This window comes from Rissa tridactyla, chromosome 27, assembly GCF_028500815.1.
Source record: "Rissa tridactyla isolate bRisTri1 chromosome 27, bRisTri1.patW.cur.20221130, whole genome shotgun sequence".
Classification (NCBI taxonomy): domain Eukaryota; kingdom Metazoa; phylum Chordata; class Aves; order Charadriiformes; family Laridae; genus Rissa; species Rissa tridactyla.
The window spans coordinates 1,135,221-1,156,951 of record NC_071492.1 but is presented as its reverse complement, the minus strand read 5'-3'; the positions used below and the strand labels follow the sequence as shown (position 1 = coordinate 1,156,951).

At 64.8% G+C, this 21,731-nt stretch overlaps 3 protein-coding genes across 10 annotated transcripts; 1 reads left to right on the top strand and 2 right to left on the bottom strand.

The window, feature by feature from the left end:
• LOC128901669 (class I histocompatibility antigen, F10 alpha chain-like) lies at positions 1 to 5,743 on the top strand. Its single transcript, XM_054183795.1, has 8 exons — positions 1 to 156; positions 2,359 to 2,622; positions 3,394 to 3,669; positions 3,747 to 4,019; positions 4,102 to 4,200; positions 4,346 to 4,378; positions 4,678 to 4,710; positions 4,867 to 5,743. The coding sequence occupies exons 1-8, from the start codon at positions 90 to 92 to the stop codon at positions 4,878 to 4,880; spliced, it is 1,059 nt and encodes a 352-aa protein (XP_054039770.1). The 5' UTR covers positions 1 to 89; the 3' UTR covers positions 4,881 to 5,743.
• A 2,158-nt stretch (positions 5,744 to 7,901) lies between these two features.
• TAP2 (transporter 2, ATP binding cassette subfamily B member) lies at positions 7,902 to 12,728 on the bottom strand. Of its 5 annotated transcripts, none has more exons than XM_054183714.1 (12): positions 12,712 to 12,728; positions 11,416 to 11,956; positions 11,203 to 11,311; positions 10,984 to 11,114; positions 10,708 to 10,913; positions 9,493 to 9,690; positions 9,282 to 9,410; positions 9,006 to 9,194; positions 8,735 to 8,908; positions 8,498 to 8,657; positions 8,284 to 8,420; positions 7,902 to 8,193 (listed from the first exon to the last, which is right to left on the bottom strand). In XM_054183714.1, exons 2-12 carry the CDS (start codon positions 11,888 to 11,890, stop codon positions 7,924 to 7,926), a joined length of 2,178 nt encoding a protein of 725 aa, XP_054039689.1. In that variant the 5' UTR covers positions 11,891 to 11,956; positions 12,712 to 12,728; the 3' UTR covers positions 7,902 to 7,923. The 5 variants fall into 5 exon arrangements, with proteins under 5 accessions (XP_054039689.1, XP_054039685.1, XP_054039688.1 ...); XM_054183710.1 differs by lacking the exon at positions 12,712 to 12,728 and adding an exon at positions 12,244 to 12,304; XM_054183713.1 differs by lacking the exon at positions 12,712 to 12,728 and adding an exon at positions 12,176 to 12,219.
• A 455-nt stretch (positions 12,729 to 13,183) lies between these two features.
• Positions 13,184 to 17,579, bottom strand: LOC128901696 (C-type lectin domain family 2 member B-like). 4 transcript variants are annotated; one of them, XM_054183841.1, is made up of 5 exons: positions 17,143 to 17,579; positions 14,880 to 14,975; positions 14,596 to 14,780; positions 14,221 to 14,321; positions 13,184 to 14,058 (listed from the first exon to the last, which is right to left on the bottom strand). In XM_054183841.1, the coding sequence occupies exons 1-5, from the start codon at positions 17,273 to 17,275 to the stop codon at positions 13,944 to 13,946; spliced, it is 630 nt and encodes a 209-aa protein (XP_054039816.1). In that variant the 5' UTR covers positions 17,276 to 17,579; the 3' UTR covers positions 13,184 to 13,943. The 4 variants fall into 4 exon arrangements, with proteins under 4 accessions (XP_054039816.1, XP_054039818.1, XP_054039817.1 ...); XM_054183843.1 differs by having other exon boundaries at positions 17,170 to 17,579; XM_054183842.1 differs by lacking the exon at positions 17,143 to 17,579 and adding an exon at positions 15,426 to 16,276 and having other exon boundaries at positions 14,596 to 14,777.
• Positions 17,580 to 21,731: the final 4,152 nt, after the last annotated feature.

The following is a 21,731-nucleotide window of genomic DNA, read 5'->3' as shown; positions in this document are numbered from 1 at the left end:
CGGCGCCAATCGCGGGGCCTGGGGGCGTGGCGGGAGCGGTGTGTCCCGCGCGGACTCGGGGCTGTCGCAGAGCGGAGCGGAGCATCGCGATGGGGCCGGGTCGGGCGCTGGAGCGGCTCCTGCTGCTGTTGGGGGTCCTCGGCGGGGCGGCGGGCGGTGAGCGGGGACCCGGGACCCCCCCTCCTGATCCCCCTCCATCCCCGGGCACCGGGACCCCCCTGGGCACCCGTTCTTTGGGCACCGGGAAACATCCCCTTAACCCCCCCCCCCACCCTTGGGCACCGGGACCCCCCTGGACCCACTTTTCTTGGCAGCGGGACACCTCCCCTTTCACCCCCCTCCTTCGCTGGGTACCGAGACCCCCCGGACACCGCTTCTCCGGGCACCGGGAGCCCCCTGCTTTACCCCCCTCCATCCCCGGGCACAGGGACGCCCCAGAACACCCTTTTCATGGCACCCTCCGCCCCCCCCCCTCCTCGCCTTCCTTCACCCCCCTCCTTCCCTGGGCACCGAGGCCCCCCTGGACACCCCTTCCCCGGGCACCGGTGCCCCATTCCCTGGGTACTGGGACCCCCCCTTTAACGCTCCTCCATCCCCGGGCACAGGGACGCCCCTGAACACCCTTTTGGTGGCACCGGGACCCCCCTTCCTTCACCCCCGTCGTTCCCTGGGCACCGAACCCCCCCTGGACCCCCTCCTTTGGGCACCGGGACCCCCCCGGACCCCTTTTTCTTGCCATCAGGAACCCCCCCCCTTCACCTCCCCCTCAATCCCTGCTCCATTCTTGGCCACAGGGACCCCCCTGGTCATCCGTTCCCATGCACCGGGAACACCCCCCGGGCACAGGAACCCCCCTGGACCTCCCTTTCCGACCACTGCATCCCCCCCACGGACCCTCTTCCCCCCCACATCCCCCTTCCCAGGACCCCGCTGGATGCTCTACCCACCTTTCCCAGGGACCAGAGCCCCCCTCCCCAACCCTGGACCCCCTTCCCAGTTGCCCAGACCCTCCCCTGGAGCCCTTGACATCGGGACCCCCCTGAGCCCCCCTTCTTGGGCGTCCCAGGTGTCCCACCACCGGGCCCTCCTCTTTCACACTGGGACCCCCCTGGACCCCCATTCTCCGGGCACTGGGACCCCTCTTTCCTTCACCCCCTTCTCTCCCTGGGCACCAGGACCCCCCTGTACCCTCTTTTCTTGGCAACCGGGACCTGCCCTCCCCCCTTTAACCTCTCCTTCATCCTTGGCCACCGGGACCCCCCCGGACACCCGTTCCCTGGGCACTGGGAGCCCCCTGCTTTACCCTCCTCCGTTCCAGGGCACAGGGATCCGCCTGAGCACCCTTTTCATGGCACCGGGACACCCCTCTGCCCCCCCCTTCCTTCACCCCCCTCCTTCCCTGGGCACCGAGGCCCCCCTGGACACCCCTTCCCCGGGCACCGGTGCCCCATTCCCTGGGTACTGGGACCCCCCCTTTAACGCCCCTCCATCCCCGGGCTCAGGGATGCCCCTGAACACCCTTTTCATGGCACTGGGACCCCCCCTTCCTTCACCCCCATCATTCCCTGGGCACCGAACCCCCCCTGGACCCCCTTCTTTGGGCACAGGGAACCCCCTCTTGACACCCCTCTATCCCTGGGCACGGGGACCCCCCTGAACCCCTTTTTCTTGCCATCAGGACCCCCCCCCTTCACCTCCCCCTCAATCCCTGCTCCATTCTTGGCCACAGGGACCCCCCTGGTCATCCGTTCCCATGCACCGGGAACCCTCCCCCACCCTGGGCACAGGAACCCCCCTGGACCTCCCTTTCCGACCACTGCATTCCGCCCCCCAGACCCTCTTCCCCCCCAACATCCCCCTTCCCAGGACCCTGCTGGATGCTCTGGAACCCCCTTTCCCGGGTGCCTGGACCCCCCTCCCCAACCCTGGACCCCCTTCCTGGTCCCCCGGAGCCTCCCCTGGATCTGCTGCCCTTGACAGCGGGACCCCCCTGAGCCCCCCTTCCTGGGCGTCCCAGGTGTCCCACCCCCAGGCCACCCTCCTTGACATCGGGACCCCCCCCTTCCTGGGCACCCCAAGTCTTCCATCCCCAGCCCCCCTTCTCCTTGATACCGGGAGCTTCCAGGCTCTCCGGGAACCAGGACCCCCCTCCTGGACACACCGGGCTCCCCAACATCCCCCCACCAGTCCCATCCCCCCTGACCCTGCCCCCCACCCCCCCCGATCTGCTGCCCTGAGACCCCCCACCCAGCCCCGCTGCCCACCCCGGCACCCTGGGCACCCTCATCCCTGTCACCCCCCTCCCCCCCCCCGAGCCCCGTTGCCCCCCACCTCTCACCACCCCCCGTGTCCCCGCAGGGCCCCACTCCCTGCGCTACTTTGATGTTGCCGTGTCGGAGCCCAGCCCGGGGGTGCCCCAGTTCGTGTCTGTGGGGTACGTGGACGGGAACCTCATCTCGCGCTACGACAGCGAGACGGGGAGAGCAGTGTCCGGGGCGGACTGGATGGCGGCCAACCTGGACCAGGCGTACTGGGACAGGGAGACTAGGAACTTACAGAGCAATCAGCAGGTTGACCGCGTGAACCTGGAGACACTGCGGAGCCGCTACAACCAGAGCGGGGGTGAGTGTGGGCTGGGCTGGGGCTCGGTGGGGCTGGGAGAGTCCCCCCTCCTGTCTTCCCCCCTCCCCCCGGCCCCGATCCTGCCCTGCCCCACGGTGCTGCCCGGGCTGGTGCCGGCCCTTCCCTGCCCGATGTCATTGTCACAGGGCTCCTCCCAGCCACTCTGTCCCCCAGCCCGAGGGGATGGCGGCTGCCCTGTCCCTGCCCCACAGTGCTTGGGAGCCCCTGTCCCAGAGACTGGGGGGGGGAGGGGAAGTGCCTCTGGCCACTCCACCCCCACCCCTAAGTGCCCAAAGCCCCCATCCCAGAACTGGGAGGCTCCTGGCCACCACGTCCCAGCCCCTCACTGTCCCCACAGCAGATGAGACCCCCAGAAGCAGAGGGGCTCCCCCCGCCGACAGTGTCCCAGCCCCTTGCCCTCCCCACGGTGCTCAGGGCCCCCATCCCACAGCCAGAGGGGCTCCCCCAGCCCCATCCCGTCTCCTTGTGCCCCCCACGGACTTCAAGACCCATCCCAGCCCCTCGCTGTCCCAGGGTGCCGTGGGGCTGGGTGCCAGCCCAGCCACGCCGTGGGTGCCGGGGGTCTGCGTCACGGCTCTGGGTGACACCCCGAGTGCTGTGGGCCCCGGGCAGGACGGGGGGCAGCCCTGGTGCCGGTGCCCGATGGGCTCACCCAGGGCTGGGGTGGGGGGTGCTGCCGGGGGGTCTGTGCCCCACTGAGGGCCCCGGGCTGCAGCAGCCCCTCAGCCCCGGCTCCTGGTCGCGTTCCAGGGGCTCACACATGGCAGACCATGCTTGGCTGTGACCTCCTGGAGGATGGTAGCACCAGGGGGTACTGGCAGTATGCCTACGACGAGAGGGACTTCATCGCCTTTGACATGGACACGATGACGTTCACCGCGGCGGACGCGGGGGCACAAATCACCAAGAGGAAGTGGGAGGAGGACGGGACTGTCGCTGAGCAAATGAAGCAGTACCTGAAGAACACCTGCATCGAGTGGCTGAAGAAATACGTGAGCTACGGGCGGGCCGTGCTGGAGAGGAAAGGTGAGGGCGAGACGGGGAGGCTGGGGAGCGGCCAGCGCGGGTGCGTGTGCCGTCCCTCACCGCCACCCCCTCCCCAGAGCCCCCCGCGGTCCGAGTGTCGGGGAAGGAGGCCCACGGGATCCTGACCTTGCGCTGCCGCGCTCACGGCTTCTACCCGCGGCCCATCACCGTCAGCTGGCTGAAGGACGGCGAGGTGAGGGACCAGGAGACGGAGTGGGGCAGCGTCGCGCCCAACAGCGACGGCACCTACTACACCTGGGCCTCCATCGAGGCCCGCCCGGGGGAGCAGGACAAGTACCGGTGCCGCGTGGAGCACGCCAGCCTGCCCGAGCCCGGCCTCTACGCGTGGGGTGAGCCCGGTGGCCTTGGGCACGTGGAGGGGTGGGCCGGGGTGGTTGCCCTTCCCCTGCTCACGGCGCTGCTCTCCCCCAGAGACGGAGTCCAACCTGTGGGCCATCGTGCTGGGGGTGGCCGTTGCCGTCCTGGCCGTCGCTGCCATCTGTGGATTCGTCGTATGGAAGCAGAAGTCGGGTAAAGCATCGGGGCCGGTGAGGCAGAGGGGTGCGGGAGGAAGGCAGGGCCAGGGGGGTCTGTGGGCACGAGCCCCTGTGCTCTGGGGAGCCCGCGAGGCTGTTGGGGAAGCGCGGTGGATGCTGATGCCTCTCTCTCTCTGCAGGGAAGAAGAAGGCGGGCTACGGCATGGCGTCAAGTGAGTAGCGGGGGCCGGTCCGGCTCCAGCCGCTGCCCAGTGCCGGGGGGGGTCTCGTGGCTCCGGTTTCTGGCCACTGCCGGCATTTCCCGACCCCCATCCTCCCTGTGCCGCCCCTCGTTGCAGCCCCGTAGCGGGGACGTACGGAAGAGGTCGTGTGTCCCCCCCCGGTGCTTGCGGCACCATCCTCCTCTCCCGGTGGCTGCAGCGCGGCCGTGGCTCCCGGCCGGCTCCTGGCACATGCCCCGTGCCCGTAGCGAGCCCGGGGCTGGCAGCTCACGGCTGTTTCTCTCTCGCAGGCACCGACAGTGGGTCTGGCAGCACGGGCACAGGTACGGCGTGGGGACGGACGGGGCGGCCCCAGCTCTCCGTGCTCCCCCCACAGCAACCCCCGGCTGCGGGAGGGGGGCACCGAGACGCCCAGAGCGGAGGGTTGGGGAGAGGGAGGTGGCCCTGGGTGACACTGTCTGTTCCTCCCGTCCCTGCAGGGGTCACCGCCTGAGCGCTGTACGAGGGGCCGGCGCGTGGCTGGATGCGGCCCCTGCCCTGGCCGCGGCTGGAGGCAGAGAGGAGCTGGGGGAGGCCGGGGGCTGCCTGCAGAGAGAGCTTGTCCCGCCGCCCCCGCCCAGCCCCGCTGTGGTGCCGGGTCTTCTTCCCACTTCCTATTTGCCGATTCTTTCAAATTCTGTATGATGCAGTTATCAGCGATGTTTGTGTTTTGAGGTTGTAACTGATTTTTTTTCTGCCTGTGCACGATTCCTGGCGCGCTCAATAAACGCTGGTCCCCCCCCTCCCTCGGGCTGTGCCTCCTCTCCCGGTGCCGCTCTCCCAGCCTCGGCTCAAGGGTGGCCTGGGTTGAGCGACACGGGGCTAATTTCTCTTCTAATGCTGGGGAAAACTGCACTTTTAGAAGATTCTAGTGTCTGAATTTGTGAAAATATTTACTTTATAGGCCGCTAGGCTCTGTGGGGTTCAAGGTCTCGGTGTTTCCGAGCTTTGCCAGGTGCGAGGATGAGGAGGAGCCCGACCCGGGCACTTGACCCAGGCTGGCCAACAGGGTTGTTTCATACCGTGAATGTCATGTTCGATATAAATTAGGAAGTTTGCTGTGCAGTTCCCTCTCTTTCCCTCGCTGGCGGTGGTGCAGAGAACTCGTCGTCCTGGTGCCGGATCCCTGACCCTTCCCTTCCTCCCAAAGCCTCCCAGCGTCCCCCCTTCGCTGTCCCCTGCTGTGAGCGCACACCTTCCTGCTGGTAGAATCGCCTGATTCTTGTATCTCTGATATTAATATCGGGATTAATACTGGTTCTTTAGTATTATCGCTAATTATTTGGTCATCTTCTATTGAATCTGCTTATATTTCAACCCTCGGGTTTCCTCGTTTTTTCCCGGTTCCCCTTTCCGGGTGGGGAAGGGTCATGGGGTGATAGAACAATTGTCTAAACGACGATGGATTATTATGGGTTTTCTCAAACCCTAACAGAGGGCTGGGCTGGTTTTGCCTGGGATTGGGTTGATTTTCTCGCTCGCAGCCCAGCACGATGCGGTGTTCGGGATTCCTGACCGCGACGCCGTTGGTGACGCAGCGCTGGGGCTGAAGAGCGTTGGCAGCGCTCAAGGTCTTCTCCGTTTCTCACTCGCCCCCTGGTGACCAGATGGGGGTTGTGCGAGCGGTTGAGCGGGGACACAAGCAGACAGGCGACCTAAACTAGCGGGAGTAGCACGGAATCATAGAATCGCCTGGTTTGGAAGGAAAATTCGAGATCAGCGAGTCCAACCATCCACCTAACGCTGCCAAAACCACCGCTAAACCATGTCCCTCAGCACCGCGTCTGCCCGGCTTTTAAATACCTCCAGGGATGGCGATTCCACCACTGCCCTGGGCAGCCTGTTCCAACGCTTGACAGCTCTTTCATGTCCTGCTCAACGACAACAAGGGAAAAGAGGGGGTTGAGGGGGGACTGGGCACCTTTTCTTCGGGACGTGGCTGGGCATCCTTGTCCCTGTGGTGGCCGTGGTGAGCTCTGAGGCCACGTAGACGGGAGCTGAGAAGAAGCCCTCCTGCCCCAAGGCAAAGGACAAAGGGATTCGATGGCCTGGGACATCAGTCCCCTGGAAATAGAAGGCCCTGGTGGACACTGGTGCACACTGACCCCTGATGGCATCGGGGTACAAGGGGACAGGACACATCTGGATTTCTGGAGTGACGGGGGGATCCCAGTTGGCGTGTTGGGAGCCGAGGGGAACCGAGAGGGAGAAGCGGCCGGGCCGGAGGCTCCGTGTGTCCCTGGCCTTGACTTGAAAGTCGGGCGCTTCATGGAAGTGAAGATCCTTCCAGGATCCCAAGGGGCAGCCGTGGGCCGCTGTAGGTACAGAGATGCCCCACACAGCAGCGTGCCCAGGTGGCCAAGAGCAGCCTGGCACGTATCGGAAACAGCGTGGCCAGCAGGACTAGGGACGTGATTGGCCCTGGTGATGTCCCACCTGGAATTCTGTGTTCAGTTTGGGCCCCTCACTACCAGAGAGACACTGAGGTGCTGGATGGTGACTCCAGCCCTTCCCTGGGCGGCCTCTTCCAGCCCTTGACAACCCTTTCAGAGAAGTGTTTCCTAACATCCAACTTCAACCTCCCCTGGTGCTACTTGAAGCTGGTTCCTCTTGTCCTATCTCACCTCGAACACTCCCAACGATGGGGCATCCACAACTTCTCTGGGCAACCTGGGCCAGCCTCTCGCCACCCTCCTCGTAAAACATTTCTAGTGTCCAATCGCGATCTCCCCTCTTCCATCTTCAAACCGTGGCTCTTGTCCTGTCACCACAGGCCTTGGTAAAATGTCTCTCTCCATCCTTCTTCCTTCGAGGGAAGCTGCAGAAGTCAAAGCCACCCAGCTGGGCCTAGAGAAATGTGGCCTGAGAAATGTGGCCAGTGCCCTCTCTCCGTACTGAGTTGTTGAGGGTGGCCAGGGCCCTGTGGGGGTGGCTACCGCGATGGTCACAGAGGTAACTCCCTCTGGGCTGGACCTTCCTGCCTGGGTAGAGCCCCTGGGTGTAAAGGTCCACCATGTAGATGCCCAAGAGCTGTGTCTCTGGACACCATCAGCGCAAGGAGCAAGGAGACCAGGTGGCCAAATTGGCGTGGTTCAGGTCGACCTGGACTGGGAACGTCACCGTAAGCTGTTCACATCGCGGTGGGCCTGTGGGACATCAGGACACTGGGACAGAGCCACAACATATGGGGAAGTTGCGATGGAGGGGCGGACCTGACCCCAGCAGCCATCGCGCAGGTCCTTCATCGACACAAACGATGCGCCAGGATCAAGCGCGTGAAGCTTCTCGGGTGTAAAAGACGGTGGTTGCGATATCACGAGGGGGAGGCCGGCAGAATAACAATGTCACACTGAGGTCAGCGCCACGCGCTTCCCACGGCGGCGGCGACAACCGGAGGGTGAATGTGGGGCTTCAGCGCCCGAGACCCTGCAGCCGGGCCGGGCTGTTCCCCCCCGGCCCCCGCAGCCCCGCCAGCTCCTCTCCGAAACGATTCTGCTTTATTTCGTACAAATCTCCCTCCCGCCGGCAGGAGTCGGCCCCTGCTCCCCGCAGCCCATCCCCGAGGTCTCTGGCTGCCCCGCGCCGGGGGAGCGCTGCAGCAGGCGGCTGTAGGGCCCGTGGCGGCTCCGCAGCTGGGCAGGCGTCCCCGTCTCCACCACGGCGCCGCGTTCCAGCACCACGAGGCGGTCGGCCGCCTCCAGCATCCGCGGGCAGTGGGTGATGAGCAGCACCGTCCTGGTCCCCCCGCTCCGCGCCCACTGCTGCAGCTGCGGGAGATGCCGACACCCATCACAACCCGCCGTGGGGCTCGCACCCGCCACCCCCCCGCCGCGACCCCAGCACCTCCCGCCGCTCACCGCTGCCTCGCCCTCCCCGTCCAAGGCGCTGGTGGCTTCGTCGAGGATGAGGACGGTGGGTCGCCGCACCAGGGCCCGGGCGATAGCGATGCGCTGCTTCTCCCCAGCCGAGAGCTGCCCCCCTTTCTCCCCGATGTCTGCGGAACGAAAGGCCGGGGGCTGAGCAGGACCCTGGTGCCTGGGTCCCCTCCCCGCCGGCCCCCCCGGCACTCACCGGTGTCGAAACCCCGGTCCAGCGCCGAGATGAAGCCCAGGGCGCTGGCAGCGGCGGCGGCCGCCCTCACCTCCTCCTCCCCGCAGCCCTCCAGCCCGAAGATGATGTTGTCCCGGATGGTGCCGGAGAAAAGCACGGGCTCCTGCCCCACCAACGCCACCTGCCCCCAGGCGCAGGCTGAGACCGGGCACCACTCAGCGCAGCTGTGCTGCCCCACCTGCCCGCTGCTGCCCTCACCTGGCGGTGGAGGTACTGGTGCTCGTAGTCCCGCAGTGGCAGCCCGTCCAGCAGCACCTCCCCGGCCTCGGGCTCGTAGAATCGCTCCAGCAGCGCCGCGCAGGTGCTTTTCCCACTGCCGTTGAGTCCCGCCAACGCCGTCACCTCGCCGGGGCGCAGCTCAAAGGAGACGTCCTGGGTGGGGACGGGGGAGCAGGACGGGGCAGCGGTGGCGGGCGCTCAGGGACACCCCTCTCCCCTCCTTGGGGACGCCCGAGAGCCCTGGCTCTACCTGCAGGACGAGGTGCTCGGGGCGCGTGGGGTAGGCAAAGGAGACGTGTTGGAAGGCGACGTGGCCCCGCAGTGTGGCGGGCGCCCGCGTGCCGCCGGTGACCCCGGTGGGTTCCTTGTCCAGATACTCCAAGATCTTGTGACCGGCTGCCGCTTTGCTCAGCAAATCGCCGTGGCCAAACACCAGCGCCTGCATGGGGCAGGGGCGATGGCACCGGGGACAGGCACAGACGGACATGGTGGGTGGAGGGGGGGGACACGCGTCGCGTGGTCTCACCTGCACGTAGCGGCCGACTTTACCCTGGTAGAGGAGGAAGGTGACGAGGTCGCCGGCGGTGATGGTCCCCTCGCGGAGCTGCCGGTGCCCGTTGCAGAGCACCAGCACCTGCACCGCCAGCTGCAGCGCCTGCAGGGACGGGGGTCAGCGGGTTGTAGGGGGGAACGACAGGGGTGCCCGGACACCAGGGTCCCTCCTGCACCCGCCTCACCCGCTGGATGAGGGTGAAGAGCGCCCACTCCACATCTATCCGGTCCTTCAGCCCCAGCATCTCGGCCACCGCCCGGCTGTGGCGGCGCTCCTCCTCCTCCTCCCCGGCGAAGCTCCGCACCGTCTCGATGGAGGAGACGGCCTCCTGCACCACCGCCGCCGTGTTGGCCGTGGCGTCCAGCAGGCCTCGCTGCAGCACCTGGCCGGGGGGCAGCCGGATTCAGCACCCGTGGGGCGGCAACGGGACGTCCCCACCGGCCTGGACCCGTCCATCCCCTCCCCACCAGCCCCAAAGCTCTGTCCCCCCACCCCAGGGGCCCCACCCCACTGTCTCCATCCCTGACGACCCCATCCTGTCCCCACTGACCCCCTCCCCACCACCTCCGCCACAGGCCCCACTGTCCAGCGTGTCTCCATCCCACCATCCCATCCCCTCGGTCGCCATCCCACCATCCTGTCCACGCCATCCCATCTCCACCATTCCCATTCCCACCGTCCCATCCTGTCCCCGTGCTGTTATCCCATCCCATCCCCACCCTCCTGTCGCCACCACTCCCATTCCCACAATCCCACCCCCCCCAGTCCCCACCCTGCCATTCCATCCCCACCGTCCCGTCCCCACCATTCCATCCTGTCCCCATCCCACTACCCCGTCCCATCCCCACCATTCCATCTCCCTGATGCCATTCCCGCCATCCCATCTCCCTGATGCCCATCCTGCCATCCTGTCCCCACCATCCCACCCATTCCAATTCCCATCACCGCATCCGCCTGGTCCCCTTGGCTATCTCATCCCCCTTGTCCCATCCTGTCCCCATTCTCACCATCCCGTCTCCCTGGTCCCAATCCCACCATCCCATCCCCATTCCCACCAGCTCATCTCCCTGGTCCCCATCCCACCATCCTATCCCCGCTGTCCTGTCCCATCATCCCATCTCCCTGGTCCTCATCCCACCTTTCCCATTCCCACCATCCCATCCACCTGGTCCCCATTGGCTATTCTGTCTCCATTGTCCCATCCCATCCCCATTCCCACCATCCATCTCCCTGGTCCCCATCGCACCATCCCATCCCCACTGTCCCATTCCGTCCCCATTCCCACCAGCCCATCCATCTCCCTGGTCTTCATCCCACCATCCCATCCCATCTCTCTGATCCCCTTCCCACCATTCCCATCATCCCATCGCCTCGGTCTCCATCCCGTCCCCACCATCACCTGGTACCGGGCGTCATAGACTTTGCGCGCAGTGATGGTGAGGGGCACCTCCAGCAGCGCCAGCAGCGCCAGGCGGGGTGACAGCCCCACCATGAAGCCACCCAACCCCAACACCATGGCCAAGCTCCTCAACGCTATGTTGATGCTGCTCGGCACCGCCCGGCACAGCAAGGGCACGTCGTTGGCCAACCGGGCGGAGAGCTCAGCTGCGGGGACAGGGAAGGGTCAGTGGTGGGGCTGGGGGTCCTGGGGTGGGGTGATGGGGACCCCCCCTACCTGCCGGTGTCCCTTGGAAGAAGGCCAGATCCTGGCGCACCAAGCGGGAGAAGAGCTGGTGGCGGGTGCTCAGTTTGAGCCGGGCTTGCGCGAAGACGAAGAGACCCCCGCGGCAGCCGGCAAACAGCGAGCTGGGGGGGGACACACAGACACAGGGACCCCCGTCAGCCCGGCCACGGGGGACAGACGGACGGAGAAGGGGGACACAGGGACACCCACCTGCCCAAATCGGCAGCGAGGACCAGGCCGACGGTGAAGACGGTGAGTCCATCGCCGCGCCGGATGGCGTCCAGGGCTTTGCCGGTGCAATATGGCCCCGCAGTCTCACCTGGGCGGGCACCAGTGGGGTGTCACCGGGGGGGGTCAGCGCAGGGGGGTGAGACAACGGCAACGTTGGGACCTTCCCCCACCGCCACCTCCGCCATCACTCACCCAGCACGGCCAACGCCAGGAAGAGGAAGGCGCCACCAAGGACGGGCCACTCGGCCCACGCCAGCGCCAACAGCCGCCCCACAGCCACCGGTGACTCGGTGCCCACAGCCACGCCGGGTGCCGGCGCGGCCCAAGCCAGCAGCACCGCGGCGGTGGCACCGTGGGTCAAGGCCAACCAATGGGGCACGGCCGTGGCCAGCAGCACTGGGGCGGCACTGTGCGGCACCAGGAGGCTCCGGAGGGTGAGGAAGGTGGGGGGGGTGAGGCTGAGGACGACAGCAGCTCCCCGGGGACCCCCTGGTGCCAGTAGCCGCCCGGCCACTGTGAACGCCAGTAGCCGCAGGCCAGCTTCCAGCCAGGTGGCTACCAGGCCCAACCAGGCCAGTGCCGGGGCCAGCCGGGCCAGCGCCGCCAGCAGCACCACGTCAACCAGGAGCAGGAGGCAGGACAGGCGGACGGCGGGGAGCAGCGCCATGGCCGGGGTGTTCACCAGTAAAGACCAGTGCTCCCAGTGCAGCTCCCCTGGTCGATGCTCAGCACCCTAGGCAAGTCCCCAGTCAACACCAGCGCTCCCAGTCCAGCCCCCTCAGCTCCCCTTGACCCCACCCAGCTCCCTGGGCCGCGCACCAGTCAACACCAGTGCTCCCAGTCCACGCTCCCAGTCCCAGCCTGGACCCCCAAGCCCCCACCCAGCTCCCTGGGCCGCTCACCAGTCAACACCAGCGCTCCCAGCCCAGCCCCATCAGCTCCCCTCGACCACCCCCGGCACCGGAGCACGCACCAGTGCTCCCAGTACAGCCCCCCAGTAGCCCCAGTCCCACCCGGTACCTCGCAGCACGGTCCCGTCGCGCCGCCTTTTGGTTTCACTTTCGAGGCCCCGCCCCCTCCCGCCCCCGGCCCCGCCCCCGCCGCACGCGCCGCTCCAAACTGCTCCAGCTCCATCTGCCCGGCAACTGATGACGCCGCCGCCTCCTCGGCCAATCGGCGCCGCCCGCCCGGCTCCTGCCCCGCCTTCACCCCCCCCCATCCTCCAGGGGGACTCCCCCGGGCAGGGACACGGGGCATGGGGACCCCCCCAGCCGTGCCGGGGTCCCGGTGCCCCCCTGCGATGCCCGGTGCCCCTCCCGGTGACCGGTGCCGTGTTTCCCCCCCTCTCCCCACCCCGGTCGTGGCCGGTTACCCTCCCCGCGATGCCCAGTGCCCCCCCCGGTACCCGGTGCCCAGTGCCCTCCACCCTTCGACGCCCGGTGTCGTCCCCCCCCGGCAGTGTCCCCCCCGGTGCCCGGTAACCGGTACCTGGTGCCCGCCCCCGTTGCCCGAGGCCCCCCCCAGCCGTGCCCGGTGCCCCCTCCGGTACCCGGTGGCCCCCCCGTGTCTGGTGCCCCCCCACCCCGGGGCTTTCCACCGGGGCTTCCCCCCGGGGCTGGGCCATGCGCAGCCGCCGCCGGTCCCGCCCCCGGGCTGCGTTTCGCTTTCCGAGAAACGGCGGCGCTGCCGGGAGGGGGATCGTGATCGGGACCGGGACCGGGATCGGGATCGGGATCGGGACCGGGACCAGAACGGGGAGAAGGGTCCCGGGAGAAGGAGCGGGACCGGCCCAGAGCAGGGACATCGGCACCGTCCCCTCCCCATGCCCACTGTCCCCTCCATGTGTCCCCTGTCCCCTCCTCATCCCCACTGTCCCCTCCCCGTGCCCACTGTCCCCTCTCCATGCCTGCGACGAGTGAGGGAAACAAGCAGTCAACTCAATATGAGTGATAAAGCAAGCTTCAGCTTTATTGCAGCTTCATCAGACTTTTATACTCTTATACTTAGATATGCCTATTTGTCTTACAAGAATTGGCGGTGCACTAAAGATTACATTGTTCATACTCCTGCTACATGTTGTTTCTTGGGTCCGTGTTTGTTCCTGTTCTCTCACAGTCTACTTCCTCAAAGTTGTTTACCTGACTTAAGCAAGGTCAGCACATCTTCCTTATCAGCGTAACTCAGAATTTCCCATGCAGGCAGGCATAGCTTACTTCTGACAATCCTGCATGGCGCCATGTCCATTCTCATATAGCCATTCCTCAACAATGTTTTAATAAACAATACAAAACAGCAGGAAAAAAAAAAGCTTCCGTGTGAATGAGAGTCTAACTTTCAAGGGAGCCCCACAGGGGCCACTTCACCCCCTGGCCCTGTGTCCCCTCCACCCTGCACAGGGCCAGGGACCTGCACTGACATTTCTGCACCCAGCTCATCTGGCAGCAGCTGCTCCAGCTCCATCACCACAGCTCAGCATCACCTGTGAGGTGTGAGAGGAGCAAGATGGGTTCTGGGGTGGGCCCAGGAGGATGAAGGAACCAGTCCCAGGCTTGAGGTCCCAGTGCAGGCAGCACACAGCAGCTCCCAGCACCTCTCCCCACCTGCAGGACCAACCCGGAGCAGCAGCTGAGGGAAGGACATCCCCACACTCCCCTGCGCTGCTGGAAGGGCTCAAGCTGGGAGGCCCCACCAAGCAAAGGTCCTTTTCTCCAGCGCCTCTGTCACCCGGGCACTTGGGGCTTGCTGCAGATGTACGGCCGTGACTGGGAGCAGCCTGCACTCGCGACAGCCCCGTCGTACAAATACGCACACTCTCCTTGGCCCTGCACCTCAAACCTGCAACAAGCAGCACAGGCACCGCTGGCACCACGGGGGTCGCGGTCGTCCCCTCAAGCACCAGGAGGGGACAAGGGCCGCCTGCGAGGGACAGCCCCAGCAGACACGTCCCACCAGGGCCCTGCCCGTCCCACCACAGGACGGTCTCCCCACAGGACTCACCTCTGGTTGAAGCTGCTGCCATCCACCCACTGCAGGCGCTCGCCCCGTCTCCGCAGCCCAAGCCAGCAATCAACATGGGCCTTCTGACTCCAGAGGAACTCCTGGGCACGACACAGAGAAGCCAACAGTCAGGAGATGCTGCTGCCAGCCCCATGCTGGTCCCTGACAGCCCCACACAGCTACCACTGGCCCTGGGATGGCAGCAGCTCCCACCCCACGCCTGCTCCAACAAGCTCCAGAGCTGCTGCAGGAGCTCACCAGCCCGGCCAGCGCTCTCGCTCCTGCTCTGACACAGCTCGGCTCCAACCCCGGGCTCTGCACCCAACCCAGGAACACCCCCAAACCCCCACGCAGCCACAACAGCCCCTCACTCACCATCTCCCCCTCCCTCCGGGGCATGGCCAGCGAGGCCCCATGCGAGGAGCACTGCTCCTGGCTCCAATTCCAGCTGCCCTCAGCCCTTGACAGGTAGTAGCAGACATTGCGGTACCCGACCCAGTCATCAGGACAGGCCAGCACCAGAGCCGCAGGCACAGCTGGATCCCCTCCACATCTTCCTGCTGGAGAGGGAAGGGCAGAAGGGCAGAGGATTGGGCTCCACAGGGACCAGGGGACACAGCTCCGCGGGGCAGGGAAGGAGGCAGCCGCTCCTCCCTTACCTGAGAGTGCAGCAACAGCCATGGCCAGAGCCAGCACCAGAGCCACCAGCACAGCCAGCACCAGGGCACACACTGGATGGAGCGTGGGGCACCTGCCTGGAGGGAGAAAGAGCCACTCGGGGTGAGGACGGTGCTGTCCCCCTCCCAGCCCCACCGCCCCCAGCACAACCTGCCCAGGGAACACAGGAGGGACCCCCCAGACCCCTCTACCCCACACACACTCAGCTGCAGCTTCTCAACCCCCTCCCCGGGCACAGCAACTGCCATCGGGCCATTCCCAGCTGGCAGCAAGGGACAGTCACACAGGGCAGGGACAAGGCTGTCACCCCACACACACTGGGGGACAGCCCCCAGCAGGAGAGCTGCCAGGCAGAGAGAGACGGGGGGGTTGATACAGCCCCCCAGGGAGGACCCAGCAGAACACAAGACCCTTTCCCAGACAGCTGGAAGAAGCCCCACACGTGCCAGCCCCACTCCTCCTGGGGTGACACTGCCACGGGGACACTGTCCCCTCCCAACAGGCCACAGGGGGGGCCCCGCACTCACCCAGGAATCTTCCGAGTATCTTCTTCCCCACAGTCGTTGGCACCTCTGGGTGGGTGGATGTTTCTCCATGCTGGAGACACAGGGGCTCTTCCACACTCCTACTGTTGAAGCAGATTCTGTTCCTGTCTCCCATGGCAAGCTGAAAAGTGAAATCACTTTGGTCACAACACGCAGGATCTTTCAAGCCAGGCCTGGATCCAGTTCTACCACCCCTGCTCTCTTCACGGTGTTGGGAGATGGCAGAGAAGGTGACACAGTACAGGGGGATGTTCAATCCCCTTGGCTGACTGGCACCAGGCCTGGTTGTCACAGAGCAGTCGGGACCCCACGGGGACACTCAGGCTCAGGAATGTGATGCCAGCGCAGCCCTGCCCTGTCCCTGCTCCCCCTGGGACGCTGCAGCCTGTCCCCAACACCTGGGGACACAAACACAGCCCCAGTGAGCTCAGGGACCAGCCCTTGGAGCCCAGCAGGGCCAGCGCCCTGGGGACGGTCGCTGATGTCTGGCTGAAGGAGGGCAGAAGGCAGACGAGGGAGGAACAGCCCCAGGTCTGGACATTCCCCTCCAGCCCCACTCACCCAGCTGAGCCCTGCAGCCCGGCCTCCACCAGCCCAGGCAGAAACCCCAACTGCCAGCAGCTGCTGGAGCACCAGCTCTCCGTCCTGGCAGGCAAATGCCAACGCCCGGCACAGGAGAGCGGCAAGAGAGGCTCCGTCTGCACCAGGGCACGGGGCTGCTCTCCCCAGAGCCGCTCCTGCGCCTTTGCACAAAGCGGCTCCTGCAGCCCGGGCTTCTCTGGTGCGAAATCGACTGCTGCTGGCGATCCGTGACCCCCACCCTCTGGCTCCCTGCCCAGATCCGTGACCCCCACCCTCTGGCTCCCTGCCCAGATCCGTGACCCCCACCCTCTGGCTCCCTGCCCAGATCCGTGACCCCCACCCTCTGGCTCCCTGCCCAGATCCGTGACCCCCACCCTCTGGCTCCCTGCCCAGATCCGTGACCCCCACCCTCTGGCTCCCTGCCCAGATCCGTGACCCCCACCCTCTGGCTCCCTGCCCAGATCCGTGACCCCCACCCTCTGGCTCCCTGCCAGCAGAAGCAGAAGCAGAAGCAGAAGCAGAAGCAGAAGCAGAAGCAGAAGCAGAAGCAGAAGCAGAAGCAGAAGCAGAAGCAGAAGCAGACCCCCTCCCGCCCCGCGGCGCCCAGGGACTCCGCGCTCCGACACCCACCGCTCCCGCCGCCGCTCGCCGCGAACTGACTGAGGGACGGTATTTATACCCCTGGCACGGCCCGCCCACCGCTCCGGCCAATCAGCGCGCAAGGGCCAGTGACGACACAGGGAGGCGATCGGAGCGCGCCCCCGTGACCCGCCGGGCTTTTTGCCACGCCCCCGCAGAACTCGCCCCGTCCACGGACGCTGTTGGAAACCGCCTGGGCGGCGCGAAGGGCTCTCGCTTCAGCTGTCGGAGCGTCCCGGGACGTTCTTGCCGGGCTGTTTTGGGTGGGAGCTCGGGGATTTTCAGCCCCCGGGGGCCACCGGAGGGTGCCGGCCGTCCCCGGTAGGCAGCCCCCCAGGGAGGACCCAGCAGAACACAAGACCCTTTCCCAGACAGCTGGAAGAAGCCCCACACGTGCCAGCCCCACTCCTCCTGGGGTGACACTGCCACGGGGACACTGTCCCCTCCCAACAGGCCACAGGGGGGCCCCTGCACTCACCCACAAGTCCTCTGCGTGGCCTTTCACCTGTGCCCCGAGGCATCTCTGCGTGTGGGGATTTCCCTCTGTCCCGGGGACTCAGGGGCTCCTCCACGTTCCCCTCGCTGGAGCAGGATCTGTTCCCTTCTGCCATGGCACTCTGAAAAGTGGAACCACTGCACTCACAAGAAGCACAATCTTGCCTGTTTCAAGCCACTTCTACCACCCCTGCTCTCATCATTGTGTTGGGACATTGCAGGGAACACCAGGCAGGACATCAGGACCATTAACTCTGTTGGCTGACTGGCAGCACACCCGGCTGTCACAGATCAGCCCTGGCCACACGGTCTCACCCAGCCTGAGGAAGGCCATGCCAGGGAAGGGCTGTCCCTGCTCCCCCTGGGACGCTGCAGCCTGTCCCCAACACCTGGGGACACAAACACAGCCCCAGTGAGCTCAGGGACCGGCCCTTGGAGCCCAGCAGGGCCAGCGCCCTGGGGACGGTCGCTGATGTCTGGCTGAAGGAGGGCAGAAGGCAGACGAGGGAGGAACAGACCCAGGTCTTTGCCATGTTCAGCCATCCCTAGCAATTTTTAGTGCCAGTGTTAGTCACAAGCAACATGGTTTGGCATCTGAATGCCACAAAAGTGATAAAAATTGGTGAGACTGGGACTAGGTCTAAGGAAGAAAAGTTTTAGGCTGGGGGTCGTGAGACCCTGGCCCAGGTTGCCCAGAGAGGTGGGAGATGCCCCATCCCTGGAAACATCCCAGGTTGGACGGGGCTCTGGGAGACCTGGTTGGGGGGAGATGTCCCTGCCCGGGGCAGGGGGCCGGACTCGATGGACCTTTAAGGCCTCTTCGATCATAAACTATTCTACGATAAAATGCCCCGTAAAACCCCGTTCAGGTACCGCACTTAGGCTGGGACAGCCTCGTGCACATAAATAAATATTTACACTCCCTAATCCACATTTCTCACCCAGATCCCTCCTTTGCACGGGTCAATGAGAAGTTTTATACCAGCAGCCAGCTGTTGGGTGGTTTCCGAGCCGCGTCTAGAAACAAGGATGTTCTCGTTGAGGGATATTAGCTGTTGAGCATAAATGAGTGAGTTTTAATTAGAATAAATTACTTGGGATTATAGCACGGTGCTGTTTGCCGAGCTTTACTGAGCACGAGTAGCTGGAGTTGCTGAAGCCTTTAGGCCGCGATACTTATTTTTTTTAGTAATTTTCCCTGGAGCTGGGCCAGTGCTGGGTTTAGTCTTTTACTACGGGAGAGATGCTGATATCACTCTAATGTCTGGGTAGTTTTTCTCCAAAGTTTGGGTAGTGTTTCTCCCAAGTCTGGGATACTTTGGTTGCCCACCTTCTGCCCAACAAGGGCGGGCGCACAAGGGGTGTGAACCAGAAGCTACGGAGGCACCAGGATCTTTTAGATCCCTTCCAACCCGAACCACTCTATGATATCAGCATCTCCCCCGTCATTTATCTCCAAGTAATTTATTCTAACTAAAACTTACTTATTTATGCTAAACAACTAAAGAATGGCAAAGAATTGCTTTTTGTGCGTGCTCGTCTTATCTAATTCCTGTTTACCCGCTGATCCTGGTTTCCCCGGGCTCCATATGCCATCCTGATGAATCCGTAAGCCTACGTGGACTTGTGTTTTAGGTAGGCGGAATAACGAGAATCTTGTGTGTTTAAATAACGGGTGAATATCTGGGGTAAGGTGGGCTACGTTTGTGGGTTTTCCGCCTCGCACCTGACGACAAATAAAGCAATATCTCCTCTCTGAACTGCTTTTGGTTTCAAGAGCTTTTATTTCAGGTAACACAGAAACATCTTCATAGAATCATAGAATGCGTTGGGTTGGAAGGGCCCCTTACAGGCCATCTAGTCCAACCCCCCTGCAGTCAGCAGGGACGTCTTCAGCTACATCAGGTCGCTCAGAGCCTCATCCAGCCTTGGATGTCTCCAGGGATGGGGCCTCCACCCCCTCTCTGGGCAACCTGGGCCAGCGTCTCCCCACCCTCTCGTAGGGCCCCCTTCAGGGACTGGAAGGGGCTCCAAGGTCTCCCCGGAGCCTTCTCTTCTCCAGGCTGAACCCCCCAACTCTCTCAGCCCGTCCTCGCAGCAGAGAGGCTCCAGCCCTTGGATCATCTCTGGGGCCTCCTCCGGCCCCGCTCCAACATCTCCGTGTCCTTCTTGTGCCGAGGGCTCCAGAGCTGGACACAGGACTCCAGGTGGGGTCTCACCAGAGCAGAGTAGAGGGGGAGAATCCCCTCTCTGGACCTGCTGGCCACGGTTCTTCTGACGCAGCCCGGGATGGGATTTGCCCTCTGGGCTGCAAGCGCACACTGTTGGCTCCTGTCCAGCTTTTCGTCCACCAGGACCCCCAAGTCCTTTTCCGCAGGGCTGCTCTCTGTCACGTCGGCCCCCAGCCTGTATTGATAACGAGGGTTGTCCCAACCCACGTGCAGGACCTTGCACTTGGCCTTCTTGAACTTCAGGAGATTGGCTCGGGCCCACCTCTCCAGCTCGTCCAGGTCCCTCTGGATGACGTCCCGTCCCTCTGGCCTGTCGACCGCTCCACTCAGCTTGGTGTGGTCGGCAAACTTGCTGAGGGTGCACTTGGTCCCACTCTCCATGTCATTGATGAAGATGTTGAACAGCACCCGTCCCAGTACGGATCCCTGAGGGACACCACTTGTCACCCCTCTCCATCTGGACATCGAGCCCTTGACCACCACCCTCTGGACGTGACCATCCAGCCAGTTCCTCATCCACCGAACAGTCCACCCATCAAATCCGTATCCTCCGACTTCAAGGGAAGGATGTTGTGGGGGGGAGCGTGTGAAAGGCCTTGCAGAAGTCCCGATAGATGACATCCGTAGCTCTTCCCCTGTCCGCTGATGCAGTCACTCCGTTGTAGAAAGCCACCAGGTTGGTCAGGCAGGACTTGCCCTTGACCTTCACCTCCATCAAGGTGCTCAAAGCCTCACCCAGCCGGATTCGGGATGTTCCTGGGCATCTCCTACCTCTCTGGCAACCTGCCTGGCTCAACCCCTCGGCGCAGACAACTTCTTCCTCAGATCTCATCCAACTGTACCTCGTTCTTAGAACTTTCTAGCATTCAGCTGCCAAAGCACGTTGTTGATGGCTAACAATTAGCGGCGATTGCTGAACCTGGCGAGGGGTGGCTCTTTGTGCGTTATTCCTGCCGCTTTCCTGTTGACCCCGGCTGCCTCTGGGCTCTGTGTAATGCGGAGTTAATTAATTAATGATGCTGGTTGTCCCTGCAGTGCATTATCCCCAACACCAGGAGGTTTTCAGGAGGGTCTTGCAGGTGCCTGTCGCTGGCAGCATTTGAGGTTTTCCAGGTGGATCCTTTACCCTCCACCTGCAGCTCCCCAGCAGCAAAATCCCACTTTCCAGGGCCGGGCCAACCTTTGATTTGCTTTATTTCACACCAAAACCCGCAGGAAAACTCCCCGGCCTGGGGGCCTCGGGGCACACCTCATCAAATACCGCACCGGGGAGGGAGGGGGCGTCTGGCACCCTCCGGTGGTCCCCGGGGGCTAAAAATCACCGAGTTTCCACCCAAAACGGCCCGAGAGGAACGGCCGCGGGAGGGGCTGTGAGCGCCTCGCCCCGGACAGCTGTCCATCACGTCACACCCATGCGGGACAGCCCGCTCCGATTGGCTGAGCTTCTTTCCCGCCGCTCCTGGTCCCTGCGCGCTGATTGGCCGGAGCAGTGGTGGGGGCGGGCCATGCGAGGGGTATAAATGCGGTGTCCCTGAGGCAGGTGGCCCTGGGCGGCGGCGGCGTGAGTGTGGTTGTGGGAGCGCGGAGCCCCTGGGTGCCGTCTGCTCGGTGCGGGGCTGCGGGGAAGGGAGCCCGGCGGGCTGGCGCTCCCCGTGCGCCCCCGCTCTTCATGGCCCGGCTCCGTGCGGGGCCGGGGAGGCGCTGCCCCCGCGGGGTCCCGCTGCTGCCTGGAGCTCCGCCGGCTGTGGCCTGTCGCCGAGGGCACCCGGGCCGATGGCGGCACCATCTCTGCCCGTCCCGGGGCGGGGGGGCGGCCGGTACCGGCCGTCCTTCTCCTAGCAGCCCTTCTGCCTCCGCGCTGCTGCTCGCAGCCGCCCCATCGCTCACCGGGGGCGGGGCAAAGAGACAGAAACCCCTCGGTTTCCTTCAGAAACGGTCGGCTCGGGAGGGTCCACGCTGGGAGCGGTTGAGTTCGGTTTGAAAAAGTTGCCGCGCTGACGCGCTGATTGGCTGCCTGTGCCGCCACTCCTCGCCCCGCGCGCTGATTGGCCGGAGCGGTGGGCGGGCCGTGCCAGGGGTATAAATACCGTCCCTCAGTTCGCGCCGAACGGCGGCGGGAACGGTGGGTGTCGGAGCGCGGAATCCGTGGGTGCCGTCCGCGGGACGGGTGGGTGCCGTCTGCTCGGTGCGGGGCTGCGGGGAAGGGAGCCCGGCGGGCTGGCGCTCCCCGTGCGCCCCCGCTCTTCATGGCCTGGCTCCGTGCGGGGCCGGGGAGGCGCTTCCGCCGCGGGGCCCCGCTGCTGCCCGGAGCTCCGCCGGCTGAGCTGTGGCTCCCCCGCTG

Excerpts from the sequence above, each read along its gene's own strand:
- LOC128901669 (XM_054183795.1), top strand. The coding sequence starts at position 90 with ATGGGGCCGGGTCGGGCGCTGGAGCGGCTCCTGCTGCTGTTGGGGGTC. Across the intron at positions 3,670-3,746 it reads GGCCGTGCTGGAGAGGAAAG|AGCCCCCCGCGGTCCGAGTG; the intron begins GTGAGGGCGAGA and ends CCCCCTCCCCAG. Across the intron at positions 4,020-4,101 it reads GCCCGGCCTCTACGCGTGGG|AGACGGAGTCCAACCTGTGG; the intron begins GTGAGCCCGGTG and ends GCTCTCCCCCAG.
- TAP2 (XM_054183714.1), bottom strand. The coding sequence starts at position 11,890 with ATGGCGCTGCTCCCCGCCGTCCGCCTGTCCTGCCTCCTGCTCCTGGTT. Across the intron at positions 11,312-11,415 it reads CCTGGCGTTGGCCGTGCTGG|GTGAGACTGCGGGGCCATAT; the intron begins GTGAGTGATGGC and ends GTGCCCGCCCAG. Across the intron at positions 10,914-10,983 it reads CTTCCAAGGGACACCGGCAG|CTGAGCTCTCCGCCCGGTTG; the intron begins GTAGGGGGGGTC and ends CTGTCCCCGCAG.
- LOC128901696 (XM_054183841.1), bottom strand. The coding sequence starts at position 17,275 with ATGGCAGAAGGGAACAGATCCTGCTCCAGCGAGGGGAACGTGGAGGAG. Across the intron at positions 14,976-17,142 it reads GCCACGCAGAGGACTTGTGG|GCAGGTGCCCCACGCTCCAT; the intron begins GTGAGTGCAGGG and ends TTCTCCCTCCAG. Across the intron at positions 14,059-14,220 it reads GGCAGCAGCTTCAACCAGAG|GTTTGAGGTGCAGGGCCAAG; the intron begins GTGAGTCCTGTG and ends TGCTTGTTGCAG.